The sequence below is a fragment of the Pomacea canaliculata genome, linkage group LG11 (assembly GCF_003073045.1).
Source record: "Pomacea canaliculata isolate SZHN2017 linkage group LG11, ASM307304v1, whole genome shotgun sequence".
In the NCBI taxonomy this organism is placed as follows: Eukaryota; Metazoa; Mollusca; class Gastropoda; order Architaenioglossa; family Ampullariidae; genus Pomacea; species Pomacea canaliculata.
This window is the reverse complement of record NC_037600.1, coordinates 1,077,051-1,103,693: the sequence shown is the minus strand read 5'-3', so window position 1 is coordinate 1,103,693 and position 26,643 is coordinate 1,077,051. Positions and strand designations below refer to the sequence as shown.

Genomic DNA, 26,643 nt, shown 5'->3' with positions numbered 1-26,643 from the left:
GGAGAGATGTCAACCTTTTTATACCCTAGACCACCATCAGCCAATGACTTTCGGAGACCAGATGATGAACACAAATCTGTTCAAAAAGAATCTCGTATTTCAGGTTAATCGCAGGTATGAAGGACACTTTTAGTAATGAGAAAAGTAAAATTAATCTTCTGTCATAATTATCTATACTAGCTAGCGTATCAGATATTGCTTATCACTTCCACTTCTTTCTTTTCATACAACAGATGCTGCCGGGTGTAGTGAGGTCAGACAAAGGTTACAAAGCTATAAATAACACTCCATCAGTTTAACTGTGATGGAGCTGGTACGGCACATTTTACAATTAGTAAACAAAAATAGTCTAAAACCTAGTCAAGCACTGTGAACATGACTGCTAGTGGAACAGCCCTATGCTAACCCTGAACAACCCTGGACTTTCTTTGCCTGACTGGCCAGCCAGAGAGTGTGTCAGCTACATACTTTGAACCTTTATTTTTTTTTGTGGCAATTTCTGTATGTTTTTTTTTCCGACTGTTGATGCAAATGCTATACCACTGCATGATTATTGTAAGGACCAGAATCGACAGTCATGTGCTCTGCAGTCTCAAGTTTTTGTCGTTACCCTTTCTCCAATTCAAGAGCACAAGCTCTTCTTTTTTCCACCCGCATGGTCTGCCACTCTTCGTTATTTCTGAGCTACCCAGACAGGCTTCGTGAGCGGGTTTCTCTCTCTTATGTTTATGTCCGCTAAAGTGTCTGTCCATTTTATTTTCTGACATGTTTCAGGTCTGTGTCCCTGTGTGCTCTGTTCATTTTGTGTATTTTGTGTATTCATTTTGTCTTCTTTTTGTAAAGTGCTTTGAGCCTTAATTGCTTCAAATAAGGGAAGTAATAAATCCCGTTTTTTATCTTTATTATTATTACAACCAATAAGGGAGGTGGAAATGTCTGTCTTTTTGACATCTGTACGTTCTAACGTCACACATTTGAGCACTGTTCATTGTATTAGCAGTGAAAGTGTCAGAATATCAAAATGTAGCTAACAACCAGATCAGGGCCCTCAAAGATTTTTGCCGGACTTGTATCTGAACCTTGTTACCTTAGCTAAGAAAAGTTGCAACAGGTGCAAAAACTTTACTGTTCACCAAAAACAAATTCAGAAGTATTCAATCAATTTTTACTGAGCCAGATTGTAAAAGAACCCCCCCCCCCTTAAAGAAAATGTAACAAGTACAGATATAAATGCCCATTGAATTTAGCACAGATCTAGGGTTAACTCTATTCCTGACAAAAATCCTGGTCCAAACCAGTTAACCATGACATACTGGTTAGCAGGCACTAGTTAATGTAAACACAATAATGTGAAGACTTGCATTGAGATTGGGAATGCACTAACATCATAGCGCGCACACACACATACACACACATTTGACACAATAAACAAATACTGAACTCAACATTCAGATAGTAACATGCATGACACAAATAAACGGAAATTCCAGTGAACTTTGAACAGAATATCTATTAAGCTTAGGTATCCATTACTTCGGTCAAGCTTCTTGACCACATCAGACGTCCAGCTCTCAAACTCATGGAACTAGCACTGTGCAAGGCTTTAGTCAAGGTTTCCATCAGTAACTCTGAGGGTCTTAAATTACCAAAGATTTTATTGTTAGTTTAATACTCTTTCTAAACCAGATGTAACTGCTGACTTCAAACTTGCCTAACATTCCATATCACCAGTTATTCAACCAGTGGTGACTTTATTTAAATATAACAGTGACCTAGCAACTCATTTGCAACAGGGCAATTCTCATTCAAAAGTAAATAAAGCTTCACAAGTTTAAATCAACAAGGTTGGAAGTCATGGCAACATCTTATCATTTCTCATCTTCACAGGCTTGAATCCTTTTGCTGCTGCAGGAGACATGCAGTTGGGCAGAGGAGTAAGTGGAGGAGGTTTTCCATAGGACTGTAAGCGAAAGAGTTTTTGCTTTTGGACAGCTTTTCTCTGTTTGGTTTCTGGACTCTCCGAGAACTGCCCCACAGATGTAGCTGTGTCCTCAGAATTATCAGGGTGCTCCCCAGAGGACTAAATAAAGGACACAAACACACATAAATGTATAGTGGTAAAAAGTACATACATGTATTTGTGAAGCAAAATGGTATACTAAAAAAGCCTTGTAAGGAGAACTAAAATAGCACACATTCCAATGAAAAGAGAAAAGGAAACATTACATAAACATGAAGGTGACACTAGCCTTATAAATAATAACATGGAGACAGCAACAAATAGTTCCTTTGCTTACCAGTTTTCTGTGTTTATCTGAATAGTGGTCAGTGAATCTAGAAGTGACAGTGAAGTATGATGTTTCAGGAAATGCTGTGACTTCAACTCTATCTTGACCTGAATTCCGCACGTACAAGTTGAAGCCAGAAAATGCTAGTCCCTTTTTGAAGAAGTTTTGTAGACCAAAAGCCTGAAAAACACAAATTGTACAATTACACATTGCACTACAATGATTCAGTCATTCGTCCCTTGACTTGATGGGGGGAAGCACATGGATAGACAAGGCAGCTGATAGGGCTTACCACTTATGCCTGTTTTCGAAGATAATGAGCAGGTCCTGCATAGGACTACAATTAAAATCTATGAGTAAGCAGAATTTCTGTAATAATTTTTGGTTTTTTAGCAGTTAATTTTTTTCCCTGAAGCATACTGCTAAGTGCTCTCACCTGCAGGCCTCCCCAGAACCACACAGTGATCAGCTGTCCATTGGAGTCCACTGCATGTATCCTATCACTTCCAGGCCTGATGGAGATGACCAAAAAAAAAAAAAAATTAATGTAAACACACACCTACAGCAAACACAATCACCTATAATAAAAAAATGTACTATCAGGAATAATAGAGCACTAAATATCTGGTGACACATTTGGGAGCTGTTCCTTTTCCTACATACAGCAGCCATCTTGAAAGCTTTCATAGTTTGCAATAGAACTGCAGAATTACTCACACTGCTTGTTTCTTCAAGCTCATTGGACGAATGCAAGGAAATGTACTAAAAGGGTTTTTTTATTATTGTTATTCTTATACCACTATCAATAACAAAATACTACATAATATCAACAATAAAACAGTTTTCCTTTGCATAAGCTTCCAAAATGAAGCTTTGTCATAAGGGACTAACTGCACATAACCTTTAGCTGTTTATGTCCGCATTAGGGATAATATTTATCATTGCTTTATATCAGCATTTTAATCACCTTTTGTGACAGCTTGGATAAGCAGCTTAACTATGTCTTACAAATTTATTTAGTATTTTAGTGATGTTAGACTTAAGCATAGCATCCGATTTAACCCTATCTGATGTGATAACGTTTATGTGTAATCATGAGGCCATCTGACCTAGGAAACTATTGGAAAATGGAATATTTTCAAATCTTGATTTCTGTAATATGGCATTCTCCTACAATTGATACTCACTTTGTGGATACAATGTCTGACACACGACCAGTAAAATCAATTTCATTGTACAGTGGTTTCCTTTGTTGCAGATCTGATACTGACCACACCTGTGATAAACAAAACAAAAGTGAATGCTGACATCTTTAAAACCAATGCCTGGAAACAATGTGATGTTACAAACTATATTTGAGCCCCCTTTCCTCTAGTCACCTCAGGATACAAGTCAAGAACACTGTGCATTGTCAGTGCAATGATTGGTCACCCGTTAATAGATAACTGAGACATTGGTCATCTCAAGGACTGATTAGCCCCATATGCGCTATACACCTAAATGTGCATCATTATCTCACTTACCTCCCTGGGTTCATATACAAGACCCAGAAGGTTCTCATCAACTGGTTTATTTTGTAGACGTACTTGACGTCCTGCTGTCAGCTGAATGCCATGCCTTGATTGTCGAGTCCTGACAAATGACAAGAAATATTTAATGACACAAATGCTTGTTAGCAGAATACTGTTATGTCAGTCAGTGTAACTTGTTTGGCCACAATGATAATACTATTTTAAAAAATCCTTAACCTTGATGATGCTGTGAGAGAGAATATACAGTAGCGCTGTCCCTCGCTCACTACTTCCCAGTCAGAGCCTGGTCGCCAGACAGTCAACAATGCACCTGCAGTGAAGCAAAATACCAATTATGATTCTGGCAGCTCCTGCAGCATAAATCAGGTACACATGCTGACAGGCCAGTGGTCAGTAACAGGAGAGAAACACTTTATGTCACTAAATGATCTGCTCATAATGCTCATAAACCTATTTCGGTGACAGTGAATACTGCTTGCAAAGAAGAGTGAGCAAACTTACTTGTCTTTTTGTCAACATCATGCCTACAACACCCAGCCACTAGAAGCTTTTGTACAGGACTCACAATCCTCTCTCCCTGAGGTTTTGTCCCCAAACATACCAAAAACAGAAAAATATCATTAGTAAAATAAAAAAGCTGCTATATAAACATTTCAAGAACAAAGAGTGCTAATAAATTAGACAGAAATTTAAACACACACACTAAAGTAAAATCACAAAGCCCTAGTATTTATGTGAATACAATGTCATGAGTTGAGAGTAATAAAGGAAAGATTCTATTCAAATTTTTAGAAGACATAGGCAGCACCATCACAGATGATTATGTAACAGTGCACACTTACCTGTGTGGTAGACTCATTCCAAGCCCGCTCAAGGCGATATTTAAACTGTGCTTGCCTTTCTTCTTGCTGCCGTTGACGGTGTTCCCATACCTGGTCTCTCTGAGTGGCAGTGAGCATTGCCTGACATCAAGAAAAATATCTTTTCATCTTTTTGTGATCCCAACAGGATTGTAAAACATAAAAACATTAAAAAAAAACTTGCTTCAATAAAAATTACCAGGTACCATTGGAATTCGCACACACACACACACCAGTACTTGCAGTGAGGTCAAATTAACCAAAATATAAAAAGAATATGCATGCACATAAATGCATGTGCACACACACACACACCTGCAATTCTTCAGGATGGCTTTCACCATCCAAAACCTCACAAAGTTCCGCCCCAGTTGTCAAGGCCTTAATTTCTCTGCTGCCCAAGGAATGCCTTTTTCGCTTTGCCTCTGTTACATACAATATCCATTATACCATCTAAATACCATCATACCATCTAAATAGAATGTACACACACATGCAATTAAAGAAATGATTGTATGACTATTTTTTTGTTTAAGGTCTGTTAAGCTCTCCACCAGGCCATGTTGATAAACAAAACAACATCTCTCCCATCAAAACCCAGTCAAGTGCCTGCACAGATGTTTCAAAATTGCGTACTTGAAATAAATGCTCAGTTATACAGAAACAAAACATTTATATAATTTGACTTTTTTCTTTAAACTGATGTTGATATTGTCCTTACCATCGAGACCTGGCAAAAATCTTCCTGAAGTGAATATGCAAAAGCTAACACCTCTACTCGTTCTAGTCCCATGCTAGTGGAATTGCCATCCTTTTTCAAATACTTATTGAAAGAGAGGATTGTCATCTAATCATCAGATGGCATCTCCAATACCTTTAAACACCTTGTGTGTGCAATCTCAGCACATCTTATTCAAAAGCCTGTGCCCAAATGTTTCTATGTGTGTGCATGCATCCATTTGGCCCAATATTTGCCATGAGCAAGTCTAGTAACCCACTCACTGGCTGTAGCATCTTCTCTCTCCATCTCCACCTGCAGCTTTGCGCACAGTCTTTCCATGGCCCCTTCTTTCTGTTGCTCATAGCAACGCCTTGCTCTGTCCTCCATCTCAGCATTGCGAAATACACAGCTACCATCCGCCTGCTTTTCCATAAACTGTCACAGGTCAGCAAAAAGGACATGATAGAAACTCTACAGTTAAAAGAAATGCAACATTATAAAAACAGTTTATGTGTTTGACCTGTCTGCAGTTAGCATGTTACACTGCTCACTGATTTAAACAGCTTTTATTTATAGTTATGAGTATGGTTACAACAGTTGCTATATTTGGTCTGTACAGTGCACAAAAGTTATAAGCAGGTCATGAAGCCTATTCACAGACATACAAATACCACAAAAAAATACAATTCTTAAAAAAGATGAGTGGGAAACAAACAGGATCAGTGAGTCAGAAGAACACTGATTACTCACAAATGCAAGCAAATGACATGTTTATTGTTCCACTACAAAGTAATTTAACCAATAAAAATGGTCCAGTATTAATGTCACACTCATTGGCAATCACAATCTGTCCCCTTCATCACTAGCTTACCATGATAGGGTATTTTCTGACAACAACAACATCTATACAGCCAACCAGCCCACCATCTGCCACGACTGATGATAGTGGTACACACAGTGATGCTGGACATGGCTGATAGCCCAGCCGTGACCAGTATGGAGCTGGACGTGTTGAGTTGCCCCACAGCTTCAGATAAAGTCCAGTGGGTATCTGCACAGTCCATGCAACCATATCTTTGTGGCACATCATTTTCATTGCACATTAGTCCCAATTAGCTTACATGCCATCTACATTACCATGAAACATGTGTTGTGAAAACATGGATGAAGTGCACTGATATTTTTACTTAATATTATATACAAGCAACAGCATCACCACACATTTAACTGCATCTGAAAAAGTGTTGGGTTTGTGTCCAGTGCAGAAACAGAATTGGTTCTCTCAGTGACCTCTGCACTGTGTTAATGATAATACCAAACATTTAAAGGTAAGTGCAATGTCTATGCTTTAACTAACAAAAGAGATATGCAAATTACTTTCTCCATCACTTTAAGTAAATGCCAGTAGATGAAAGTCACCTCTAAGGGACTGCATGAATCATGGGACCCAGCCAGCTCCGCTCCAGTCGTAATTATTTTCCGACCAATCTTAATTTTCTTCCTGTCAATCAACTGCTGCAGAGCAGGGTCAGGTTTAGCCCATATTCTGTACCAGCCATCTGTTACCTCCATCATAACAGTCTGCACATGATCAATAAGATCCTTTTTTTTTTTTGGCTTGGCTTGTTGTTGGATTTAAAAGCACACTTAAAATTACTGAAAGTATCCACTCTTTAGGGACAACATGAAAGAAATCAAGACACATAACGCAAACGTTTGCTTCAAATACTCTTTGATCACTTAAAACAAATAACCAATCAAACAGCTGAAGAATTAATTTATCTCTGTGTCAAACAATATTGCCATATTGACATTTGTTTCAGGAAACAATGAGAGTATTTTACACAGTTCTCATACTTTACACTTACCTCATCCTCTTTTTGCAGCCTGATGTCAGAGATACAAAGCACAAGACGCTTGCATGCCGTGTCATCTCTTTCTACAATCTTCTTCAAAGCACTCCTGTTAAAGCATACAACTGCTTCACTCTTTTAAAGAGAACATCTAATATACTGAATATGTGATAGGACTCATAAAAGTACACCATTCCTCTTCAACACTAAAGAAATTATAACTCAATCCATATACTGTTTTTGTCAGTTTTCATGAACCATCTTCAATTTATGGGTTCGAGTAAAAAAGATCAAAATGAATATAAAGTGCTACATTCTTCCAGTAGTTTATCAATGCAGCAGCATTTAAGACTTCTTTCTGTCAGTATCTCTTCTTGGTTACATACCTATGGCAAGCATCCACTTCCCTGTCATAGCGATACTTCAGCTGCATCATCACTATATCCGGTGTCAATGCTCTGAAACATCAGGAATAATAACAATGTTGCAAACAATGAAAGAGAAAGAACAGGAGAACATACCTTCATAAGTGTGAATACATGATGTGTGTATGCATGTGTTTTTGTCTGTATTACTGAATGCAAATAAGTAAATCTAAATCCCCCATTTATACTTAGCCATGCAACACATCTACAAGAAATTATAGCAACACCAAGAACAAAGAGATCATTCAAGATATATGAGCATCTTGCCATCTATCACACACATACACACACACAAATACACATAGCAATAGTCATAATAATAATTTATTTATTACATAATCACACTCACAAAGGAGCATGCTCTCAGCTCTTTAAACAAGTAGGACACACAGAGAGAAAAGGAAGGTTGGACGGAAGGAAGGAGAAACAACTATGCAGACAAGTAATGAATGACAAACATAAAAGACACAAAGAGGAATCGGGGAACAAACAAAAAGGATGGAAAGTGTCATAAATCTGCAGAGAATATAATTATACATATATAAGAAGTTCAGCTAGATATACTTAAAACAAATGCTTGCATCTGCTTCCAAATCCCTCAAAAGAAGACGAGTTTATTGACTCATCCAATGGCGTTGTTTAATCCCATTATATGAACACAAATCAGTTTCAAGTACAACATTTATTATAAGACTTGCGATTTGTACATTGATAAAAACTAACAAATCAACAAAATATTTTATAAAACAACTGTTAAAAACTGGGAATAAAACTGTCAAATCAGTGAAGTTGTGACCTTTCAGCTGTAAACACAAATTCCCTCTCAGTTTTTTTACAGAACAGGCTAAGGCAGTTTTCTCACCTGGAAGCAAATACACGAGGTAAAGCCACCTCATAGGCAGCTGTTTTCCACACAACCCAGCGGTAGTGATTGTACACCCAGGCCTGTGAGATTAAGTTAGGATCAACACCATCTACCGTCAGGAAAGCTCTGTCAGAAAAAGTTCTTCACTGTTAATTATTTCTGTGAAAGACTTTTGAAAAATAACGCTTTCTTTAAATAAGAACTAATATTTCTGTGAAAGACTTTTGAAAAATAACGCTTTCTTTAAATAAGAACTAATATTTCTGTGAAAGACTTCTGAAAAATAACACTTTCTTTACATAAGAACTAAAGCAGCAAATTTTTTAAATGAAAGATTTGTTCTAGTTTAATACATTAAGGGTGATTTCATGTTTTGGAAACTCTATTAAATTTCCAACTAAAAACAATTAGTAAAGCAAGAGTTGACAAATATAAATAGAAATTTATGAGAAAAAAAAGAGTACTACCTATAGAATTCCTCTTTGCCAGCATATCCAAATGCATCACAGACCAGCAAAGCATTGTCCCCAACCAATATGCCTGTTGATGCATTAGGGTAAAAAGCTGGCAGGAAAAACCTGTATTCTTCAGCTGTGTGACTGCTGACTCCTAGGACAGTAGAACTGACACCAGCGTGGATAAGCTGCAAACAAACATTCTTGCTGTCTGATGCTAATAACTACAGTCAATATAAGAGTTTTAAATGATGCCAACATAATAGCGGCACTGTGAGACACCAGTCTCTTGAAAATTGAAAGTTTTATCAGTTTAAGGAATTTCCAGCACCTAAGATGTGGATGTCGATAGTGAACTATCTTAAATTATGTCAATCAGGCCTTGTCATAAAAATGAATCACTTCTGCAAGGTTGCAGAAACAAGGTCTTGACATTTTCTCTAAATGCAGTTTAAAATTACCATGTTTAAAGGCTATAAGTATCTTATGACCAGAACAGAGTTATATGCTTATTTAGATTTTGAAAAGTAATAAAATCTGTTTGATAGCTACACTAGTGCCTGTCTTACCTCGTGGCTGCTGAGGCCTTTAGGATTCAGGTACAGATCTCTGAGCTTGATCTGCTTCTGCATCTGCTTTAGAGTCAACCATTTTCCCTTCACAGGCTTTACTTTCTGTCGTTTCTTGTGCCTGATTATCTTTTCCTGATGCAGTCTGGCTTCCTCCAGGGAATCAGGTGTAGCAAATGTCAAGGAACTGGTGCTAAATTCCTCCTCTCTTAAGTGGATATTGCTTGACATTTTATCATTCTGGAGGGATGGCTGGTCCCTTGAGATTTCATAACAATGTTTTTCATGAGATAAGTCCAAGGTCTGGTTTTTCTTTGTTGTGGATGGGGGAACAAATTTAGCTTTTTTGAAAGGAGGCTGAAAGTTAGGTTTTTGGCTGCTGCTAGCTCTCTTCATTGTGCCAGAATTATCTGGAGAATCTTTGGCATCCTTGCATCTGAATAACAAAGAAAGCTTTTATTTACCACGGCTGATCCAGCAGAAGATAAATACTCTGTGCCCCTATGCTTGCAAAGACAATCATTTAGCACAACACTTTGTTCTACTCAAAAGTACAGTACACTATAGCGGCCACTTTAGATAGCATAACTTAGAACAGGCTGAATAAAACAATTTATAATCTTACAATAACTCAAATAAGCTACAAAATTCATACTTTTGATCAGCCACTATAACCTTTTAAATTCATGCTACCAGTTTACTAGTGGTACACCTATGCTTATGAACCAACTTACAGCAGCCTTTTTTCAGTCACTTCAGTTACCAGCTGAACACTGGATGTAGACACTGCCAAAAGAAATTTATTTTATCATTATCAAATTATTCCAACACTTCGAAAGAGATTTTTCTTTTAATTTGTAGACTACATTATTGCAAACTGATTACAAAATTCGTCACCATATCATTCATAAAACAGACATCATTTCTAAGCATGTAATGAGTTTAAATGGATTATATGATTAGAATAAACTTGGGAAAATTAACAGTCTCCTGCACCTTAAAAAAAGTGCTCTTTCTGCTGCCCTTAGTCACCTGCACACATGCGTGCATGTACACACATCATACATATTAACTTCACTCTTCAGTTCTAGTAATGGATGTGCTTTCAAGAAAACAAAATGTTCGAGTTTTTTCTTGCTACTTTTTCTAGATAAGACTTTGAAACACCATCATAAGTACACAATCTGCAACCCAGTTCTTGTCAAACCCATATTTGTTTGCAGGAAAAGTAACAAGTCATCAAACCACTACAGGATAGGCAAGGTTTTAAAAACTGTTTGTGTCAATAAACCACCACAAGACAGGCAAACTTCATACCTAGTTAAAAAAAAAGAAAATGAATGGAAATAGTTAAGAAGACAGAATCAGTGCAGAGTTCTAACCTTTCTCCATGGCATTTTTATGCCTGGGATTCTGTGGTTGCTGTCCATGAGGGCCTGAACTGTGCAAGTCTCCCCCTTCTCTTTCATCCAATTCTGATCTGCTGTCATGACATTTACTCACCATCACAACCCCTTCATTGGTGTGTCCATCTTCACAGATTCTGCTGTCCCTCTGCAAGGTTGAAAGCTCAACCTGTTGTTCATTATGATTTGCAGTTTCAACAGTCAAACTTCCTTTTTCCTTTGAAACTAAAGGAATGTTTTCATCATAGTTTGAAATATAAGATCTCTGGCATGAAGCATTTGGTGAACTCACAACCTGTAAATTTTTCTTCACTGATCCAGTATGTGCTATATTTGATTGTTGATCAGCAAAGGAAGAGAGATTGTCCACACTCAACAGAAGCTGCTGGGCATGTTCCAGAGACTTCTTTGAGACACCGACACTTGCCCCTTTTGCAGTGTGAAAACTGAATTCCATATCAGAAACTCCTGTTGGCACTGTCTCAGTTTCCTCATCTTGCAAGGCACGCTGTTGATCATTAGATGACTCCAGAACTTTTCTAGCATGTTCCAAAGCTTTTTCACTAACCTTCATCTGTATACCAGCCCCTGTCCTAAAATGTATGCACATTGATGAGTTCTGAATGTCTTTAGAATGTTTTAGAAGGCTTGGTGCATCACTAGATACAACTAGTTCTTGCACCTGAACAAGTGAGCTTTTTGAGACTGTCAAAGGCTTACTCTGTGCAGTCTGAAAACCAGTCCCTGCAGGTCTTTTTATAGAAAAAGGCTCATACTGTCCAGCAATAAACTCTGTATGTGTACTAACAGATGCTTCATAATCGTTAACATCTTTACCTTGCTTAGGATCAGCTTTTGTACCTGAGCAGAGTTCCAAGTTACCTGTTTGATGCCAGAGATTTTCAGAATCTTTTCTATTGTCTTTTGACACAGAATCAAACAACTTCAGTGCTTGGTTCAAACCTTCACTACAAGATGTGATTAATTTTCCCTTAGCAGTTTGGAAACCAACATTTTCTTCCTCGAGAAGGTGAGAAACAAGTTTGCTGTCACTAGCCTCAGTATCATGACACCCATCAAAACACCGTCCAACTGTCTCATCCCCAAGTCCTGATAAACCTTCCTCATGGTGGAGGTTAGAGAGACATCCAGCCTCAGACAAACTCTGCACTTCTGTGGTCACAACTACGTGTAGATCAGCACCCATTTTCTCATCACCTCCCTCTGATTCAGCAGAGTCACCTTGGAAGACTTTTTTTGAAACTGTGCCTTTTTTTCCTCCATCAACGTGAAATCCTTTTGCAGGGTTTACTGGTGTCCAAACATCTGTCAGATTGGTCAAGTCATCACTGCCAAGACTTGCCTCGTTGTCAGCAGCTGTCAGCAATTTTGTGGCATCAATCAAGGACTTCTCTAACACATTCACCACTGTGCCTTTAGCAGTTTTAAAACCTTGAAAGGATGCACAACTAAACTCAGAACTATTTTCCATGCTTAACATCCCACTTGAAAGCACTTCTGAACAGTTCCGGGTCTCACAACTCAAATTTTTTCTGCATTTGAGAGATACTTTGGATTTGTAAAAATCTGTACTCGCTGTGTGCAAAGCACTGTTCCCAATATCCTCAGAAATATTTATAACTGCTTCCACAGCTCTTATACCGTAAGCATTTCTTGCTCCATCCTCTAAAGATTCTAACAACTTTCTTCCATGATGCAGAGACTTCTCATTGACTGAGACTTTGCTTCCACTAGCAGTGCAAAACCCACCAAATGAATGAAATTGCTCCTTTTCTTGAATACTAGATGCAGCAATTCCAGTTTGTTTTTCTTGGACTTCATACTTTTGTGTGCTTTCAACACCTGATCTCAAGACTCCAGATGTAGTACAGGAATAGAAGATGGCAGCTGGATGACTATTTTCTTCAGATGATCTATCCATTTCCATCTCTCCAACATCTAGCAAAACTGAGGCCATGGCCACTGATTTCCTTGACACCTTTACAGGCTTTCCTTTAGCAGTCTGAAATAAAAAAGATGTAGCAGGAGCCTCTTTGTCTTGTGCACCATTTGCCAACATATTTTTTCTGATTGATGACACAACTTCCATTGCCTCATTATCCTTTACCTCTCTTCCTGATGATTCTTGTCTGCAATGGTTCTCATTCTTGCAAGTCACATCAACATCAAGTATATCTTTTGATTTTTCTAAAGCACTTTTAGAAACTAGCGTTGATATTCTACTGGCTGTGAAAAAATCACTCATCTTTTCTGCTGTTTGACAAGTCATTGAATCCCTCATGAAGCTCAAACTTGAGGTCCTGTGACACAGTGAAAGAAAATCAATTTCATTTTCTGCTTTTGATGGTCTGGTAACATTATTCTGATTTGATGAAATGTGTTCCATCATACTCTGCTCTGCCAAAAGAAAATTTTTAGAACTGTCGCAGTATGGTTTACTTGAGAACATTTTATCTTGAAACTCATGGACTGAAAGGCTGATTTTTGCAGTGCCTACATGATTACTGCCTTGGAATTTGCAACACAACTCATTTCCGTTGGGTACTTCACTCACTTTATCCTCAACATTCTGACCAAATTCTGGCAATAGTTGCACACTGACAGGCTGAGAGATATTTTGAGTTGTTTGTGTTAACAATTCTGTAGACTCTGCAGTCACAAGGTTAGCCTGTGTATGCATGTGTTTCTCAGGACCAGACATCTCTCTTTTCTGATTATCTTGATCTTCCAGCTGACTGTTATGGGATTCTCCAGTAAAGTTACTCCAGGAAAGGTCTGACAAATAATCTGCAGGACTAGCATCACTGTTCTCTGACCCCTCCTGGTCATTACTAGGCTGATGGTTTGACTCGCTGTTGACAGAGTTCCCATCACCAGAAGCTGAGACACGTTTTTCAAGGTTATTCAGGTTGTTTACTAATACCATTGAGCTCTTTTTGCTGGTACTTTGGTGTAGTTGCCTTATTTTGTCTGAGACATCCTCAAGGCAAGGCAACACTGGCTCACAATCTTCCTCTGGTCTGCCTGGGCTTTCCACAAATACCCTGTCCATTAGCTCCACTTGACTGGCCAGTGACTGGTTCTCTGCGACATTTACGTTTGTCACATCATGCTCCATAAGGCCTAATTCAGTATCTTCTTCTTTGTCATCCATCAAGCAACTATCTTCCATCTGTACGTCACTCACACATTTCTGTGACAATAAATCATCTATCATTTCTTTTGCACCAACAGAATATAAATCTACCATCATATCCGTGGGTAAACATTCTGTGTTTTTGTCTGGTGCAGTTTGTAGAAAACAACTTTCATTAAATTCTTGTAACTTATCATGCCTCATACATGGCTCTCCTTCCAAAACAAATGAACAGTCTTCACGCCTGACTAAGTCAAAGGGTTCATCTGAAAATGCTTCTAGTAGTGCCTCGTCAGAAAACTCTTCATACATCCCTTGCCTATCAATATTGTCACTGACAAGCTCAGAAAACTCAGTTTCAATCTGCTTGTTAGGATCAAGGCTACATGCTGAAAATCCGGCTGGCTTGCAGTCTGATTTGGACTGGGAAGATTGGGGTTCTTTACAATTTTCCTGTGTGTCTTTACCATTTGTTTTCAATGTCATATTTGTGCCAATGCATTTAACAGGGTAACTTTGATTGTGAGCTTCTATTTTGGTTATGAGTTGCTTCTGGTCAAGACTGTCTCTTGTGGAAAGCGCACCAGAGCAGCAGGAATCCCTTGCTTTACTTGTTAATCCATCATCTGCAGGCTCTGTGTATGAACACTGACCTTGCTTCTTTGGTGAACATTCATTATGCCCTGTTTCCAGTAAGAAGCTACGAGACAACAAAGATTGTTCCTTAGGTTTTCTGGAATTATCTCTCTCAGTGACATTAATGTTTGCAATGTTCTGGGTTTCATGGGTATCTAACAAAAGTTCTCCTTGCATCAAACCCCAACCTTCATCTTCATCAAAATAGTCATCTGAAGGCATTTTCATTGAATGAGCATTTATAACTGAACTACCCTCGGCAGCGGGAAAGACACTCGACGGTGGGTGGTGGAAGTCTGTTTCTTGGTGCATGGCTGTATTTCCTTTATCTGGGATTATTTTTTTGCTTTCATCACCCTCTGTATCAACTATTATGATAGGAGTGCCTTCCAGTTTGGGTTTTTCAAGTGTCTTGTCTTTTTGTCTATTGTTCTTCGCTGTCTTCTTGATTAACAACGGTGATTTAAAAGGCCTAAAACCTTTATGACGAAAGACTTCTGCATCTACCGGTACTGTGTGTTCTTCGTGTCTACTAGGACCATCACATCCTACAGCCAACAAGACTGAGTTCTCTCTTCCCATATTCAGCATTCTGTTATCCTTTTCACCAAAAATTAATAGCTTTTTCTCACTCACTTTCTGTTTCACTGAACTGAGTTCCCCATCACCACCATAACCAAAGGCAGATTCCTCTCCACTTATTTCTTTTTCCACAGCCTTCCACAAAGCTACTGCCTTTTCCTTGGCTTTTGCTGACAGAGTAATAGGTTTTCCTTCAGCAGTGGCAAACCCTCCCGTATCTGACGACATGTCTGTTGAAAGATTTGTATTGACACTTTCATCACTTAATGCTGGTAAAGATGACTCTAATTTTCTGTATATCTCTGCTTCCCCTCTAGAATTTTTATTCTGCTCTATTGTTGTTTTTCTATCATCTATAAATGGTTCAGAGCTAACAGTTTCATGCAGTTTTGCATCGCTTTGTCCTGCATCAAAGTCTAGTTCTGCACTGCCCATTTCTGCTCCTGTATCACTGTTATTCAAGGATGTTTGTGACCATTCTTGACCCAACTCTCTCATCCCAAGTGCCTTACTCTCTACAGGCACAACGGCTGCATCATCATAGAAATTTCCCAGAGTTTTACCCAGCTTATTCCCAGCATTGGTGTTCTCTTGAAACATGTGCGGTTCAGCCATGACCTTCATGTCTGCTTGCTGCATTTCTCCAATAGCTGCAGGTGCAACATCCACAGTGCCCTTGGGTGTATTTATAGTTGTCACCTCTGCCTCACTACTGGGAGAGGTCTGAGTTGGGCATGCTGCACCAGACTCACCATCTGCAGACAGACTTTTCATTGCAGCCAAGTCCACAACAGCAGTCCTAGAGGCTAAAATCAAGCTTGAAGCCTCTTTGTCAGTCGCAACACCTTGTCCAAGCCTGTCATCTGAAGTGTCTGTAAGCAAATCTGACTCAAGATATTTGCTGTCCGTCTCATTACGAAACAAAGTTTGAGCTTTGTTCAATGCTTCAGCCGACAAAACTATCTTCTTTCCTGAAGCAGACGAAAACCCCAAACACTCTTTATCCATGCATGATAACAAAGAAGCACTGTCACACACTCTCTCAGCATCAGCAGTTGTAAATCTGACTGAAATGGCAGGTGAAGAGGTAGTGCAATAACTGTTGTCTCCGTATTTCCCAATGCACTGACCCTGGTCAGAGAGACCGGAGATTTTACTGTTATTCTGAGCTTTTGTGACAATGTGGCCACTGGTTAACAATTCACTTATCTTATGTCTATTACACATAAACCTAGCAATAGGTGATTGTTGAGTTTCCCTTATCTCAGTGTTGTCAACATTTTTCTCACTCACCTCCTTCATAATTTGGGGAAAAAATTCTCTTTCATCAAGACACTCTAAAGCAAAAGATAAATCATCTTTTCCCTCTTCTGAAGCTAGATTCTTCTTGAATGAGGACTCTGTGTCATGTAGAAGGGGACCAACTACACTATTGCTTGTATCTACATCCTTGACATCAATCATGCTGTCTATGGCTGCACCCTCCATGTGTACATCCTCTACAGTATTTATATTGTCCATGTCTGTATCATCCATGTTTGTTTCCATTACAAGTTCAGGTGTTATGCCAGCACATGGGGGACCTGTTACAGATAATGCATCTGCTTCAAAATTAAGCTGCATTTCAACTATCACGGTGGCACCACCAGATGTCCATCTCTTATCTGCTTTGCTGCTTATATTACACACCAATCTCTCGTCTTTTGTTTCACTGCCTATACCACACATCAGTCTCTCATCTTCCTCTATTTCTGACCTGGAGAGATCCACCACTGCATGTTCTCCATCATCCGTTAAGCAGTCTTCAGAGTTAGACCAGTTCATCTCATCTTCAAATTCTGCCCAGTCTGGATCCCCTTCTTGAATGAGGACATTACCGGAGACAACTAGAGGCTTTCCTGACAAAGCTATCCGTTCAAGGCTACCAGATGCAGATTCCAGCATTTCCCCAGCCTGAGATGATCTACTCTCTTCATCCCGATTCTTGCGATTTGTACCAAGGTCAACCTGCTTGCCACATGCTGACACATCAGTTCCAGTTGCAGTCTGCTGCTCTCTTGCTATGGATCCATGAATGACCACAGATGTGCAGTCTGCTGCATCTTTTGTCTGAACACATACAAATTCAGAAGAAGTATTTCGACAAATGCTATACCCCCAGATTACGCAGGCATTACAACTTTATGTGAGAACAAAAAACATCTATGGACTAAGATGAACCAAAGACTTATATAGTAGTAAAAGAAGTACTGCCTTTTAGTGATTTCATAAAGCACTGAATAACTCTTTTTTCCTGAGAGAGAAAGATTGAAGAAAAAAAAATGGAATGGACAAGAGCAGAGAGATATTACAAATGAAACTGGGTTCAAATGATGTTTCTATATCTATATTTAACTAGTCAAATGCAAGATGAAGGAGTAAGTCAACTGTTTTATTGGATTGGTAACAAAAATCAATTTTTAAATTGCTAAGATTTAAATAAGACATCTTTAAAATTTGATCTAGTATTACCCTCTAACTTACAGTTTAATATTCTACTGATTTATCTAACTTGTTATTCCTACATTTCTAACTTGGTTGCTTTTAATAAAAATGAAGCATATTTATACAGCACTATTCCCAGCTGGACTCAAAGCCTACACACAGATTTATGCAATGTTAGAAACAAAGAGGAACATAATGCAACAGCCTGTTAGGTGAGTGAGAAAAACCACTCTTTGTATGCACAAACAAATCCACACCCACAAGAGCAGTGGAGTCAAAATGCCTGAAATGTTGATGAGCAGTCACACAGAGACAGACATGCAGGTGGTGAAAGACAGTACATCAAGCCACTTAGGAGATCCCATGAGACATTATTATATTTAACTACAAATATCTCAAATGTACAATGACTACTAATAATAACACCTTTAAAAGAGGAAGCCTGGCATTTTCCATAGACAGGGGCTTGAAAGATGCAAAGCTGTAGACGTTCTCTGGGCAAGTGTTTCGTATCTGTGAGGAACTTGGATACAGAAACTTCTTTCCTTTCTTCAGACTCAGACATACCTTTGGATGGATTCTATCCTCAACAAAAAAGCAAAAAAAACTTTAAACTAAAAATAAAGACAGCAAACTCAAAAAATTGCAAAGTGAATAAATCTCAAATCTAAAGCAATTGAGCAAAAGGTATGCAGGATGGGACAAAATGTGTAAGGTATGTGAAAGAAAAGCATCTGAATACTTTGACACCTCAAGACACCACACAACTCCCAACTTACATTTTTACCTGTACTATTGCTTATGTTATTATGGTCATTTTCCATTCACAAATATTAATTATGACCGATATAGTGAGCATATTTTTTAATATTCAAGTCAATAAATGTTACCTACATTAATCAAGTATTATTATTACTTTGTAAGACAATTTCTTTTATACTGACAAATTCTCAATGTTTTTCATCTATAAAATGGAAGGCGCTTCAGATCCCCAGTTCAAACTGCAGGTTTTCATACCCTTATTGGGGATTTCTATCTGCCAATTAACATTATTGGTGGGGTAGGAGGTTTATTTACCTGTCATGGAAAATACACACTGATGTACATGCTATTATCATGGTCATGATCCTTGTAAAGAAACTGCTTTGAATTTCATTCAAAATGGTCACTGACATTTAATAACAGGTCAGCTTTCATATGTGTTATTAAATTAAAAAACCATTGGCACTAAATTGTTTACATTTTCTGACATCTTCACAAATTTTCTATTTGTGATTTGGAGCTTTATGTAAGTGGCTCAGAAATATTTCTAAGCAATGGGAAATTCCAGTTTAAATGTAGCACAAGATCACAACAGAGAACCTAGATTACAACAATGCCATCCCTCAGAAAACAGTCCTGTGGAATGTTTCTCCCTCACACTTCCTCTTGGCATCAACAATTTAGTAATCTGTGTAAAAATACTATAATCTTTCTTTTGTGGATATTTTTAATACCATTCCCAAATCCTTACTTAGCAATGGTTATTGAAATTCTTCATCTGTCTTCTGTTTTTGAAGAAGTTTCAGAAAGCAAGATAACCCTTAATTCCCTTTCTCTGTCCAAATGTATAAACCACAAAAATGACTTTTAGTGCATAAAAGGCATTCAAGCAATGTCTTAGACTTGGAAGACTAAACATTTTCTCTGAAGGGAAGCTTTTCAGTGGATGCATTCTATTATCAAAATAGGAAACAAAGGTGGGCATTTTCAGAAAGTGATTATAAAAAGATGGCATTAAAAATAATTTCTTACCTGTGTTGTGCAACCTCAGCTGCAATAGTTTTGTGTTTAGTTTCATTGTCACCGCCAGAAACTTTCTCCACCAAATGAGCAGTGTGTTTAGTTTCTTTGTCTATGTCAGACACTTTTTCCACAAAATTAGCACTATGCTTACACATCTCCATGACACTATCTGTGTTTTCAATTTCCTTATCTATGTCAGACACTTTTTTCCCCTCACTAGCTACATGTTTTGTCCCCATGTGAACATCAGTCTGCACCTCTGGTATGTTGGTTTCAGCCAGGTGTCTTCTTTCAATGGATTTTTCAGAAAAATCTTCTTCCAGCACCTTCCCTCTATGTGTATCTTCTGCAATTTTTCTGCAAGTATCTTTTCTATTTAAAACATTTTCATTAGAAGATGCATCTTTGGATATCTCTTCATAAAAGCCTACTTTCCTAATCTTCTCATCACACACAGAAAGTGTAAATAAGTCTGTATCTCCACCATCAGCAGCAACTACTTCAGCAACAGAAAGATTGAGATTCCCCTCAGTGTCAGATTTATGGAACTGTTCAGTTATTTTCTCTTCAGCAAGCACCAAGTTATTCATCTCATTCTCCTGGACATTGCATGTTTTCTCTCCTACTCTGCTTAAAAAAGGCTCCTGGTTATGAGTTTGTTGGACTGTCAAGGAGTCTTCACAACTGTTCATTACAGAACACATCTCCTGGAGACAGGTAAATGATAATTGAGAAAATTCATCCTCAGCCTCTTTGGCAGAAACATTGTCAAACATCATGTTCAGTGCATGTTTTGTTTTCTCCGCATCAGGTGCCAAGAAGACCGAAGATAAATCAGTAGTAGAGGCACAAGATAAATTTTCAGTCTTGCCAACATCATCAGCCTTCCATGTATTTACAGTGTCTGTGCCTGACCTATGTTTCAAGATGGAAAACATCTGGCCCTTGCTTTTCAATGTCAAACTCCTTTTGACCAACCAACTGTCTCCTCCAGGGTCTGAATGAGAAGAGGGATCACATTCTAAAGAAAACCGTACTCTCTTTACGGAAGAGGAAGTCTGCATCTTTCTGCCAGATTTTAGAATGGAAGGTGGCGTGCCAAAGTCATGAGATGGACACTCATTTTGAAATTTCTTAGCGTTTTCAGACAACTTAAGCAAACATTCTACAGATTTGTTATCCACACAAGGTAACAAATGGTTCACAACTATGCTTTCACCAGATTTTGTAGAGGTTGTGACAAGTTTTGAAAACTGTGAGGAACATACTCGTAAATCATTTGTTTGACAAGCTGATTTCACTCCTTCTGTACCACAAACTGACTTCACACTGCTTTCCTGCTTCAGTCTATTCCCATGAGCTGACTGCTTAGAGTGCAGCTGAATGGACAGTCTTTGCTTCTTGCAGCTGTTGGGTGGACTTCGCCTCTGCCGTGCCTCAGTGTCTGGGCTGCTAAAAACGTCAGCCAGGAAATCATCGATGGAAGTCTTCCTTTCGCTCTCCTCATCCATAAACAGAAATTTTGGATGGCCTCTTTTCCTGCTCAACCTACTCTCCAAACAATGCGGATTAGTGTTGTCTTCTATCATATTTTGTGAGTTCACGAGTACTGTGGCTTCTGATGTTGGTCCCAAGTACTGAATATTTCTAGTATTATCTACTCCATTTTGTTTGTGCACAAAACTTGATGCCAGTAGAATTTCTTTCCCATTCTTCACAAAATTTCTTTGATCTCTTCCATTGACTATTGTATTAGTGAAGTCTGTGCTTTCTTCAGGCTGAAAAATGTCAGGGCTGGACAGGAGAGAAGGTTGATAATGTCTTAATGGTGTGGAAGACGGCAATATCAGCAGCATCGAAAGTTGAGATTCTTCATCTAAATCATCAGGTGCAAATTTGCAGAGTTTGGACCTGTCAGTCTTTGGCGTGGATGTACGCCTGTAAATCTGCTTATCACTGCGTATTTCTTTTCCAAGCACATTCTGATTACTATGAAGAACTTCAATTGCAGATGAATCTGAAAGCCTGTTTGTCTGAATGCATACTTTACTGTCTGACTCACAATCTTTGCATAGCTTTTGTTTTGAGGTAAAATGAGGTTCTTTTGTGTCTGTCAAAGAGCTTTCAAAAGAACTCTCAGCATTTTTTGTACAGTCAATCTCTGCCACAGATGGGAAAATGTCTTGAGAATAACAAATTTCACAAGATGCTTCACCATTCTTAACAGTATTATTTACACAATCACATGTTTTTGAAGAATTTGAGACAGGTGAAGATTTTAAAGTGTGCTCCGAAGTGTCAGGTTCCTCAATACAAACTAAAGAGATGGACTGTTCTTCTTGCTCAACTGTTAAGTCCAGACTGGCATCATCCAATTCACTGTCCCCACCACAGGAAGTAGGAGAAAAAAGAGCCCGTGCTGGCCCCTGCAACAAGAGTGACGATCTCTATTTTTGTGAATAACAATTTTCAAAACTGCATAATCCTTTCAAAAGTTCACCTTGGTAACATAAAATATTCTATCGGCACAACTGCATAAAAGAATCATTTTCAGGCAAACTCAATCTAGTTGCCAACAAAAGCAGTGTACCTAGTTAGGTCTCATCTTTTCAAATTAATGCACAAGTATGCCAGCTATGGGCTTACAGGGGCAGTCAAGACAGGCCATGTAGCATACATAGTTACAAGTCATCTGAAAAACTCCAGTTAACATATATGAACTATTACCTAAGTTATCACAACATGCACTGTCATGGCCAACCCAGGGTTTGTGCCCTGTTAATTCTCTGCCATTAACTGTAAAAGACCTTTATCTTATTAATAATAAGATAGCATAAGTAGGTAAGTAGAAAAAACAGAGCATTTTGCCACTTTGAAGACAGGCACAGTGAGATGAGAGATAATAACATAAATGCACAGCTTATAGGAGACACTATCAGTAAATCCATGGACAAGACAAAAGCACAAAAAGTGTTCTCTTGAGCCTGTCAGGAGAAGGAACATCACTCCCATATATACCTATACACTTACAGTCCTTGATAACTTGCACCCACCTTCTGTCTCTCTGCATCCACAGGAAATTCTGCAAGAATATATCACAGTAACATGCACTATTTTCTTCAAACCAGAACAAAAAAAGATTCTAAATTCAACAAAGAAATATAAGAAAATAAACAATTGTACTAATTTTAACATTGTTACACCGATAACTGTGCCACTTGGTGTTGTTACTACCAATATATAGCACATCAGTTAATTAACCCTACTAGTAAATGCCAGACTAATTTTCATTAGACAATCATGTTTCGTAGTGAGAGTTTCTAACTTTTACTTTTAAAAGCCATGTCGCGAGGTGTTGCCATAGAGCTGCTCCATGACAGATTAGAACTGTCAAGTGTAAAAGTCAGCAGCTGGTTTTCACAGCCATTCTCCATACTGTCATCAAAAGCCTCTGTTTTGACCGACCATCCCTTCTGTACTGGTATAGACTCACAAGAGGAGCTGAAGCATTTAATTCTATATGCAATATTATTGTTTTTCATACTTGAATATGTATCATCCAACAAAAATGTATATGCTTTCATACTTTCATGGTTCAAAATTGTGTTTGTGCGCGTGTGTGTGTGTGTGCGTGTTACTTCTAAGATTGAAGCATCAGAAGTGGCTATAAAATATGACTGGTTAGGAAACTCCTGAAATTTTTTAACCTTACTTAGCATATTGAAATAAACCAGCAACACATAAAGCCTTCATACTGTTCATTCTGAAATAACTTTCTGTTAGCTTTTGACCTCACAAAAAAATAAAAGAAATATCAACAAAAAAAGAGGATTTATTAAGCACTACTAAACAAAATATGAAAAGCAATACACAAGACTAGACAAGACAATAAAATATTTTCTTCAAAATGATATCCAAAAGTGAAACTGTTATAAGGTTAAAAAAAGATTATTAAAGAAGATGTGTGTGGTGTTAGCATACCTTCTAAGCATCAGTGGAGTGTCCATGTGCACTGGAGAATCATTTTGGATTTTTAGGGAAGAGCATGGGGTTGAAACTGTAAAATATCAATTTTACACACAACATCAGGGAGTGTTTAGATCCCTTCTCCTCCCATGAACATAATGTAAGCTTTACTGATCAGCTGCAGAATAGTACACATCAGTGTGTGTTAATATTATACTGATTCCTGGTGTAAAGAAACTGTTTTATAAGTGTCATATTTTTAAGAAAGTAAATCTTTTTAATGCTGCACCTTGCAATGAACTTAATTCTTACTTTTATTTTAACTTTTACTTTGTAACTGGAGCACCTTCCTATGTTCAAATTGCCCACGGGGACAAATAAAGTTGATAATTGTCATTGTCATTGTCTGTGTCACTAACATCCTAAAAACCAGTACTGATGAAATGCCAGTTTTCAGATCTGGTCTATAACCCTTACAAGATATATACATGTTCTATGTAATGGAAAACCTACTATATAGTCTTTAAAAAGGATAATTTTTTTGATGCTACTAATATATCATGCTATATTCTGTGCAACTGCTGACAAAACTTATCCTTTACTTTACTGAAGCTTATTAGTAGTGTAGAAGACTGCAATACCTCTCACTGGCCATTTCACTCTTATATCCGTATTCATTCATACAATGCTGTACTGCATTCAGAAAGATTGGTATATCAACATGAAATATGCATTTTAAACCAAAATTCATAGATTTTCCTATCCTTTTTGACAAATGACCATGTTACAGATGCAATTACATATTAAAATTAAGTGCAAAAGAAAATGAAAAATTGATTAAAGTAGTTTTGGGGGGTTTTTTTCACCTGAAATGTTAAGAACTCCTCCAGCTGGACAAGGTGACCAGAGTGCAGGAGAAGATACCCGACTTTTTTTGTCCACATGGATATTACTCAGAGTTTCAAACCAAGATGCTGGACTGGTACCCAGTTCTGCAAATCAATGCTGTACTGTGTTTGCTTCAGGACTTCTAATCATGCTGCATTACTTTTGTAAACTGTCTAAAGTGTGCACCAATAGTGATTACAGTCTTGCTCTAACCACTTGGCAATCTGCTTTCCTACATTCCTGGAAAAGCAGCAAGGGAGACATGATGGACACTGCATACAGAAGTGTTGGCGCTTGAATAAGTGCAGCCTCTAACAACTCATTCCTCAATAACTGTTTTAGTACCAAAATCTCCCACTGGTACCTTACTCCAGTATCATCCTCTGATAAAAATACTGGCTTAAAAGTTGAAATGATTTTTTAGTATTACTTCAATACGATTTTTTTCAATGCATACTTTTAAATACATTTGTTATTTTGACAGTGATATCCCTTAAATCAACTGGCTTAAGGATGACTGCTCTTCTTGTTCTTGTCAGTGACTGTGATGTTTTAGTTACTGTGCAGCAAAACAATGTAACTTTCCCCCAATCCATATCCACCATCTATCCACCATTTAATCTTTTAAATGTGAACTGAAGACAAACCTCTTCCTTGAGAATTACTCCTAACAACAGTCCACAGAATGCTCCTCCTTTTTTGACTCCCTATCCTTGTTACTGGCCTACTCTTCCTCTGCTGAATCACATTACTCTTAGTTCTTGTTTCATGATTCCTCTTTGCATTTTCTATACTTGTCTTTTATTAGTCATCAGTCCTGTTTATCCTTCAATGTGTTCTTCTTCATTCTTGTCTCAAGTACTAAGGACATGCTCCTTACAAGCATGAGTATGTGCTATACAAATCACACATTTATTATTATTATTTTAACTATTATGTTGATGCAACCTCCATAACAATTATCTATGAGTGTGCAGACAAACTGACATTGCTGAGTGCTGTTTTAGAATACACTTTCAGCCTGCCTTGATGATGGAGAATGGTGCTATTAAATCAACATTAATATCATTAATCTAAATCAACAATGAAACTCAAAGTTGCCAGCAAGCTAGCAGAACAAACATATCTGTAATTAGTCACACAAAAATACGTAGAGAATGTTTTATTTGCTCACAAAATATATACATACATAGATTAAACTAAAGTTAAATTTGCTCCTTCTGTTCACCACATTAAAATTACAAGTTTTACCTTTACCAAGTTCAACAATGGATACAGATTGCATCCAGCGGCAAGCAGTTTTAGGACGTTTCTCTGAGCACAGAATTTCAATGCGGCAACCACAGGGACTCTCAAGTTTGTCCATCATTTCTAAAGAGAAGATAATTATAGCAATACATCCTTATGAACGTATCAAGGGTTTAAAGTTTTTACATAACATTATACCACAAGAAAGGAAGATTCTTTACATAGTACCACTTTTCCTAAATAAATGACACAAAGTCTATGGGGGTAAAATGCTGGCTATGAAATTAGTTTCATCAATGCTCAACAACTGGCAGGCATCGTAAATACAATCAACATCAAAGGGTTTTCATTCCTGTTCTTTATTTATAATTTATTGCAGCTTTAACTACTCTCATCAAATCTAAAATAGCTTTGTCATGTTAATAACCGTTGAGAATATTACATAGAAAATAATCACAGCTCAAAAATAGGAAAACTGCCCTGGAAAGGTAATTATGTTGTTAAATAACCAATTACTTTTTTCTCTCTAGTTGCATTTTCGTTGTTAAACGACAACTACTGCAAATGTACTTTAAAACATTGATCATTAGTTACTACTAGTCAACTGTGCTGCTACTTTGTTATATTTAGGAGATACGAAATCGCCAGCGCTTTCAGTATATTACAGAATTCGACACAACACGTTTAGTGTTCTTTAGAAAATTCGTCGAATTTATCTTCAAAGTGAAAGGTGTGCTGCAGAAAACGAGGACCGAAAAACCGCTAATTCACAGCATGTCAGGAGCAAAAACATTTTATATTTAACAGATTTTACGAAATTCTTAACGATTCTGTACCACTCAACTCTTCAACGTAGGTTTATGTTAAATATTTGTGATACGCTGGCGCCGTTCTGCTCTTTCGAGGAACGTTGAAAATGCCGC

At 37.9% G+C, this 26,643-nt stretch overlaps 1 protein-coding gene across 5 annotated transcripts; it reads right to left on the bottom strand.

The window, feature by feature from the left end:
- Positions 1–1,151: 1,151 nt before the first annotated feature.
- LOC112575292 lies at positions 1,152–26,643 on the bottom strand. Of its 5 annotated transcripts, none has more exons than XM_025257030.1 (27): positions 26,565–26,643; positions 25,724–25,843; positions 24,451–24,576; positions 23,600–23,675; positions 22,950–23,119; positions 22,672–22,700; positions 19,628–22,044; positions 18,260–18,413; positions 10,951–17,458; positions 10,303–10,354; positions 9,569–10,004; positions 9,012–9,187; positions 8,542–8,670; positions 7,641–7,712; positions 7,270–7,363; positions 6,821–6,982; positions 6,273–6,452; positions 5,683–5,836; positions 4,996–5,105; positions 4,663–4,782; positions 4,322–4,397; positions 4,037–4,130; positions 3,812–3,920; positions 3,476–3,564; positions 2,725–2,800; positions 2,298–2,468; positions 1,152–2,080 (listed from the first exon to the last, which is right to left on the bottom strand). In XM_025257030.1, the coding sequence occupies exons 2-27, from the start codon at positions 25,839–25,841 to the stop codon at positions 1,853–1,855; spliced, it is 12,126 nt and encodes a 4,041-aa protein (XP_025112815.1). In that variant the 5' UTR covers positions 25,842–25,843; positions 26,565–26,643; the 3' UTR covers positions 1,152–1,852. The 5 variants fall into 5 exon arrangements, with proteins under 5 accessions (XP_025112815.1, XP_025112816.1, XP_025112817.1 ...); XM_025257031.1 differs by having other exon boundaries at positions 25,730–25,843; XM_025257032.1 differs by lacking the exon at positions 24,451–24,576.